Source organism: Aptenodytes forsteri, unplaced genomic scaffold, assembly GCF_000699145.1.
Source record: "Aptenodytes forsteri isolate BGI_AS27 unplaced genomic scaffold, ASM69914v1 Scaffold289, whole genome shotgun sequence".
Taxonomy (NCBI): Eukaryota; Metazoa; Chordata; class Aves; order Sphenisciformes; family Spheniscidae; genus Aptenodytes; species Aptenodytes forsteri.
In genome coordinates, this window is record NW_008795025.1 from 529,742 (window position 1) to 537,611 (window position 7,870).

At 38.1% G+C, this 7,870-nt stretch overlaps 1 protein-coding gene across 1 annotated transcript in view; it reads right to left on the reverse strand.

Moving 5' to 3' along the window:
- SWT1 (SWT1, RNA endoribonuclease homolog) overlaps nt 1–7,089 on the reverse strand; it is a 38,665-nt gene extending 31,576 nt beyond the window's left edge. Inside the window, exons 1-6 of the mRNA XM_019471176.1 lie at nt 7,020–7,089; nt 4,493–4,497; nt 3,988–4,041; nt 1,658–2,411; nt 226–291; nt 42–98 (exon numbers count right to left, since the gene is read on the reverse strand). Coding sequence (XP_019326721.1) covers nt 42–98; nt 226–291; nt 1,658–2,411; nt 3,988–4,041; nt 4,493–4,497; nt 7,020–7,085 — 1,002 coding nt within the window. The 5' untranslated portion in view covers nt 7,086–7,089. The remainder of the gene's footprint in view (nt 1–41; nt 99–225; nt 292–1,657; nt 2,412–3,987; nt 4,042–4,492; nt 4,498–7,019) is intronic.
- Nucleotides 7,090–7,870: the final 781 nt, after the last annotated feature.

Sequence of the window (7,870 nt, forward strand, 5' to 3'; positions counted from 1 at the left end):
TTTCATACATCTTAGAAATGTTAAATTAAAGCATTACTAACCTCTTGGTCTGCTTCTGGGTTCTGACTGTCTTGAAGGGGTGGAAAGACTTCAAAGCTCTGTAGGAAGAATTAAGAAAAATGATACCAACAACATAAAATATCAAGGAAGACTGAGGAACAAGTAATCCCCATATCAAGAATTTCGGAACACAGCTCTCTAGTGTTAAACAAGTACATCACTAACCTTTTGGACAGACTTTATGCCCTCACCTTCTTGGTAGGAGTCAGACGTGCATGGGACCTCAGAATTCTAGAAACAAGTAGGAACAGAAGTAGAACATGCATCAGCCTTTTAGAGTGCTCTTTAGAGAACACCGAATATTCCCAAGTGAATTGAATAGGTAACATAAAACATATTTTGAATATCCATGACAAAGCATCTACAGTATCATTTCAAAAGGGCTTAAAAGGATGGCTTTCTTTTAAAATAAATATAGTGGTTTACACAGTAAGCCTATTTTTCCAATTTCTTGTGGGTTTGTGACTATGTTATTCTTGCTCTGGGCTTCCCAGTTCAAGACAGACATGAATTTAATGGAGTGAATTGAGCAAAGGGTCACTAAGATGATTAAAGGACTGGGGCATGTCATACAACAGGCTGAAAGAGCTGGGACTGTTTGGCCTGGAGAAGAGAAGGGGGAATCTTATCAATGTTTATAAATATCTTATGGGAAGGTGTAAAGAAGATGGAACCAGACTCTTTGCAGTGCCCAGTGCCAGGACAAGAGGCAATGGGCACAAACTGAAACACAGCAAATTCCATCTGAACATAAAAATCCCCCACTTTTTTACAGTGAAGGTGCTTAACAGGCTGCCCAGAGAGGTTGTGGAGTCTCCATCCTTAGAGGTATTCAAAACCTGACTGGACACAGTCCTGGGCAACCTGCTCTAGCTGACCCTGCTTGAGCAAGGGGGCTGGACTAGATGATCTCTAGAGGTGCCTTCCAACCTCAATGATTCTTTGGTTCTGTATGTAATTACTATCTTTGCATACTCACAAAATGATCGTGCTACCGTAACATGAACTGAAATCATGTTGCTAGGCATGTTAACGAGAACATCAACAAAGAAGTAACCACGCTGAAGATAAGTTGAGGCGCAGAGCCAAACACAAGCTAGAACTTAGAAAAAAACGATCACAGCCAAACGTGAAGTTCTGCAGGAAACGTACAAATTTAGTCCTAGATCTACAACAAGTTCTCCTGGCATCGCTTTGCCAGCAACGAGCAACCTGTTTTGGCAGGCAAGTTTTCATTGGTTTAGTTTATTCATTCAAAAATGATAAAACCACGTCAGCTCAAAAAAAACTTCTGTTGACTTACACCTAAATTGAAGTATCCCACACCCCCAGCAGCAAAGTAAAGCTATGAAAGCATATGTGCAGACACAGTCCTGATACTCAAGACCTTTGTTCTTCTAGTTTGTTTAACCATTTAGCAGAGCAGAGAAGCATTTTAACATGGTTTACATTGGGATCAGAAAAATCCATCTAGTTAGCTATGAAATCCTATTTGAAATCTGTAAGAAGATAGTCTGCTTATATAAAAACTGCCTGCCACTCAGAAACTAGCCCGAAACATCTACCTGCATAATACAAAGAACTGAGTTCTCATTACCTGCTTAAAACATAATGCTGTGGCTTCAAAGTCCCTTTCTTCAGCCCCTGAATTACCAGTAGCTTTATCAGAATCAGCATCCTTTTTTTTCTGTTTACAAGAGTCCCATTGTTGCGGTGTTTCAGTTAAATAGTGTAATGGTGTATGTTTATTCACATGCCGTTTTTTCTTAGAAAACTCCTTATATTCTTCTTCGTACTCTTCTTCCCAAGTCCTAGATAACATATTTGTCTTCTTAGTGAAAGGTCTATCACCATGCACAGTCCCTGTAGAGGTATCAGACGGCTTTTTTGGAATTCTGACATCTTCACTCCGTTTTTTTGATCCATCTGCCTTTTTATGTGGTACATGTGAATCGCACACAGATGACTTAAATTTTTCCAACATAGTTTGTTCCGCTTTTAACTTTAGTTTGCAGAGTTCAACTTTCTCTGTCTTTTTCTTCAATGCCTTCTCCCTCTGAACTGCAAAGCTGTGCCAGAGTCTTTTTCCTTCTGTTCCATCAAAACAACTTTTGTTATAACTTTCCCTGCTAGTAGTCACTACATCAGGAGTGCGTGTACTTTTTCCATGTTTAATTTCTTTGGCTTTAAATTGGATAACTATTCTTTTTTGCTTTTCAGTTTGGATTAAAGAATTGTCTGTGGTTTTGCTTCTATTTGGAGATTTTCCTTGGGATCTTCCATCAGCGCCATGAGAAATATTAGAACTTTGTTCTCGCTTCTTCTCTTGCCCATCTTTCTCTATTTTGAATAAATAGAAACATTATGAAAAAAGTAATGTAATGTAATCTAGCTCAGTTAATGTAAAAGCACAAAAAAAAAAAAAAAAGCCTGCACTTGATTTAAGCAGTTACAGATAAGTATTTATGAGTACCAGTTTGGTATGTTCTTAAACATGAACTTGCAGCAACATCCGTCCTTTAAAATAGTTTGATACAGCATTTTTAGTATTTACATTTTTCCTAGCTGTACAGTTATTTTAGCTTACAAAATTGAGAAAAAGCTTTTTCTGTATTCACTATCTATTGGTTTGAGAGATACCCTACAAAGTCGAGTTTCATCTTATCACACAGGTAAGTTTTAACAGCAGTTTAACGATATATGAGTTGTGTCACCCTAAAATTTGAGTGTGCAGCAATTCACCTTGGTCGCACAGTGCCAAACACCGCACAGCTTTCAAACAGTGCAAGATAAACAGATTGGAGAACTTGGAAAAGGAATGATTGATGGGAATATAGTAACATTCTACAGAAATCATGAATTATATGAAAACCGAATAGGAAACTTTCTTATAAGAGCAGAGAAAATACTCAATAAATTTATCATACGCTATGTTTAAAATAGCCAAAGAAAGTTTCTACCCTACTCTATAACAGTGTTGTCAAAAATGTTGGGGAGGTAAAGGCCATTTGACAAACTCGTGTAGGACAGGTAACTTAAATGCACTGATTGGCATCCAACTTCTGACTTAGGAGACCCCTAACTGGTTCTTAGAAGCTGGAAGGGTGTACAACAGGAAAAATAATTTTCTACTTGTCTTGTTTCACATATTCCTTCCTATGCAAGCCCTTACTGGCCACTGTCAGGGATGGGGTACTGGACTGGACAGAGTTTTGGCATGAACATAGTTACTGTTTTATGGTTATATCATACTGTACTAACAAACGGTGCTTAATAGCATGTATACATGCAGCTAAATACCCTACGACTTACAACTCCAGTCTAACAGAAAAATTGCAACAAGATTTTGCCATGATTAAGAAACAATCCAAAGCTTTTCCATCTCAGGATTCATGAGAACATTCTCACTTTATATGAAGTAGTTTTCAAATACTGTTTACATTTGCTACACTCAAGGTGAAAGATTGCTTTCTTTGCCTTGAAATCAATTACTTCAAACATCAGGAGAAATCAATGATTTCAGGACTACAGGAATCTATTAAGGGTACTAAGTTCACTGCAGAACTAACCTCCAGACTTCACTGGAGCCTTCTTTTGCTAACGAAACGTGTAATATGCAATACAGCCCGACAAGGTAGCGCTCAAGACAAAAAAAATTGATCTTTTTATGATAGCAGTGTTGGAAGGATATAATTCCTACCTTATTTGAAGTGTAGTAGCATACATTAGAGTTACAAAAAAATTCTGAACCCTGTCTTCTCAACTATCTCAAACTACCCAACTTCGAATGCCAACACTTCATTAGTTAAAATACCGTATTTTATTTTGCGAACAAGTCAAACAAAATTCTTAAGTTCAGTATTAAAAAAAGTCTGTGATTGTTTTTATTTTTAAGTAGTTCCATTTAATGACAGAGCAAGAATTTACCTCTGAAATTCTGTCTCTCCTTTCATAGTACGGTTATAAGATCTTGTGTCAGGGCTTATAGAGGAAACTGCAGTTAAAAAAAATCTTCATAAGATGGAACAAGCTATTATTTCATACTAGATTCACTATGATTTTGAATAAGTTAACCTTGAAAAAAGGCAGCCACATACCTTGCTATAATTTAGTGTTTAGATTTTGTTATATTTAAGGACAACACAAGGGGAAGAACTGGATGTGGCACACAGTCCTGGGTTATAAATAGAGAAAGCTCAACTAATTAAACACATTTAGGATTCACATGTTTCATATACAAGTATATCAGTATGTATATATGTAAAAATACATATATGTATATATGTAAAAATATGTAAAATACATATTTTTGTATATTCATAAAAATTCTTAGGGAAAAGAAAGTTACCTGAAGACTGCTTCCAACTACCCCCTAGGTAAGGGCAAAGAGAGAATATTTCTATGGGAGGTTTTTGTGCAGAAGAGGTGTTACTAATTCTCATCAGATTTACTAATTAGGTGGAACAGTATGAAACTGCAATGACATAGGCCTGGTTAAGAGCATAGATAGTCCCCAAACAAAGGACTTGAACAGTCCTTGTTTAGAAAGCAGTTATATCACTGCTTGGCATATATATATTGCAAGCTGCGTCGCATTCATGTTGTGGAATAACTAGAAGGCGACTTTGATCAGGTCAGAACAGAAAGCAGTTTATTATTGCAGCTATCAGAGAGAACAGAGAGCAGCAAAATGACAGACTCTACCGATAACAAACTCTGCCCAACAAGGCATTTAATTTTTATAGACCTTTGGGTTACATGACTTGGTTTTCCCAAATCTACAGCAAGATGTAGGAAATTACAACAGAGAATGGTAACATATGGATTACTTCAGATAATGAAGCTCCAGACAGTACATCATTTTACAAATAATTCACTCCTTCAATAACTGGGTCTTGCTGACTCCATGAGGCCATTAGGTCACTGCCGCAGAGGTTTTCCTAACTAGAGAGGCCTGCAAAAGCCTATGAGGCCTTAGCTATTTTACTTCCACATTAGAAAGCACTTCATTAAAAAAATAAAAGGGTTGCAGAAACCAGTGGAGTCCCAATGAATTAAGGAAATTTAAATCTCACACACCTACATGATACACTTTGGCACACACACTCATGCTGTTGAAGACGTGGGTGCTCCAGTCATGTGTGCAGCCATACCACTTCCTACAATCTGCTAATTCACGCACTGGTGAGAAAGGCCCCCCATGAGGTCACGTACACACACCCAAGGTATGGGACCCTATGGGATGGCCCCCCTGTACTGTCACTCCACCAGCTGGAATGCAGGCTACTGACAGTGTCCAGCAGTGAAGGTGCTCCACGAGGGTAGGTGGAGGTCGTGATGCTGGTGGGACAACCTCTGGCAGTATCAAGCCTAGTTTGACTGCTGCTCAGTTACCACTTTCTCTCTTCAAGGCCTATTCCCCTATAACCACGAGTTTTCATGATGTTTTTAGTATTTCTTTTCAACCTAGCTCCTTCTTTTCTCAAAAGTCTCTTGATAATTCCCTGATTTTCACTTAATTTGGTCATCTTAAGCAATGTTTCTTTACTGTTACTTTCCTCTTAGCATTATCAGTTTGGGTAAGTGTCTTCTCAGAACAGACTGGTTTAGGTGTTCTGCTTACAATCACATGGCTATCCTATCACCTGGTGTTATCCAGGCCATGTTACCAAGAAGCAGCTGTGCCAACTCCTCCAGATAGCTCTGTGTAAAGCTGTTCTAATTTATACTGTGACAAATGTCCTTTCACTCATACTTACAGAATCATATGCCAAACTGCTAAAAGCCAACAGGCATAAAGTTTTCTGTAATCTGCGGTCATGCTTACACCACACAAAAAACACCCAAAGCCCCCACACAATCATGCCTAAATATGATTCTACTTAAATGGCTTACTCTCATCTGCATGAAGATACCTCTTATCCATACTGTGATCACACTGAAGAAACACTTGCTACTATTCAGAGGTTTCCTTATCTTTTTGCTACTAATATTTTGGGTTGTCACTGTTGTTTACACTGGTCAATGTCTGCATATAGTAATATTTAATGCTGTCTCAAACAGACTGAGGTGATGTAACAGTTAAAACTCTATTGTTCAAATTGGTATAGGCATTAGCAATGCCAATACAGCTATAGTTTGAGGTTTTAAGCCAAGTTTTTACCCTTTGTATTATAGAAGAAAAAAAAGCCTTAGAATAAGTTATGTTAAAAGACAACTTGAATAAAAATAAGGAATTCAGGAGAAAAAGTTACAAATATTTGGCTTTGAACTACATTTGCTACACAAGCAAAAGGTTTCTAACAGGTATAGCTCAGTTTATAAGGCCATAATATCATGCTCATTTATAAATACTTCCAAACATTTTTTGAGACATTTATGACAAGACAGTTAAAAGCTCCCTTATTTTATATATACTTTACAAAATCCAAGGGAAAAAAAAAATCTAGCAAACTTAAGTATGGATTTATTAAACTACTGATTTATTGGATGCGTATTACATTACCAGCAGGAAATAACTTCTTAGAAGGGTATACAAACAGTGAAAGAATGGGAACATTCTACATACAAGCATGACAAGAAAGATTATCACCCCTGTAGCACCTACATTTTACAAGTGATTCAGTGAAAGCTTACTCACTAGATACAAATATGTACCGGAGTATACTAAGAATCTACATCTGATTTTGGTCATTGATTTATGTCTCAGTAGTTAAGAGGAAATATTTCAGAGCTGCTTGCTAAAACACTGCAAAGTACAATTTGTGATTAATCAGAAAATTAAGATATATGATCCAAGATAAAGAACAATCCAGGAAACAGTAGTGGTTTTGGTAATAGTTTTAAGCTCAACTTTCCTCAACCAGGAAGATAAGACTGCTAAATAATTCATGCTCTTCTCTTGAATGTGGGGGTTTGAATTAAAATACTGATAATAGCAATAATACAGCTGTTCCTACTTTGTCATCCTGGCCATCCAAACAGTCTTCCTTTCCAGTTAATTTCTTCGGTTTCTTTTTAGACATCTTCAAATCCTAAGAAACACAGTGTTGTCATTATTATTTATTTCAAGTTTTTATTTCCAGCTGGTATTAAAAAAATAAATTTGAACTACACAGAGAAAAAAATACTCTAATACTCTTTTGTTTTCTCATTACAGAACCACAGCAGATTTCAATAGGGTTAATTATTCACATCTCACTACTAGGAGAACTTCACAGAAAAAAGGATGGCAATTAAGTTACCATCTGCTCCAGAGACACGTATTTTGTACCAGCAAACATACCAAACTAATAGAGACAAACATCCTTTAACATTTAGTCATACAACCATCAAGTTTTAAAGCAGTTACAACTATATAACTCTCGCCTTAGGCCCCCCTCCCCCCCCCCTTCCCCCTCCCCTTCCCCTGAGGTGGGGGTAATATCGTGACATCTCACAACAGCTACACCACCCTCTACACAAACTAGTCCTGCGAGCCTGCCGCGAACAAGGAGAGGTTTAAGAGGGGTGTAAGAAAGCTTCACCAGAAGCTCCCAAAGCTCTCGAGGCGACAGTACAGGTCAACTACCTAAACAGATAAGCGACAGAAGTAGCTCGGCCATAAAGCAGCGAAGGCTAAGTAAACACACGGCTCTTTAAGACAGCCTTCAACATAGACGGGTTGAAGTGACTGGAGGAAGAGCTGCTCCTCCGCCACGAGCACAGGGGGAAACAGCCTCCTGCCCGCAACCCCACGCGTGAAGAAAACGCAAATACAGGGTGAGCCTCCAGGGCCCTTCAGAGCCCAAGACGGCCGGCCTCCCCCACC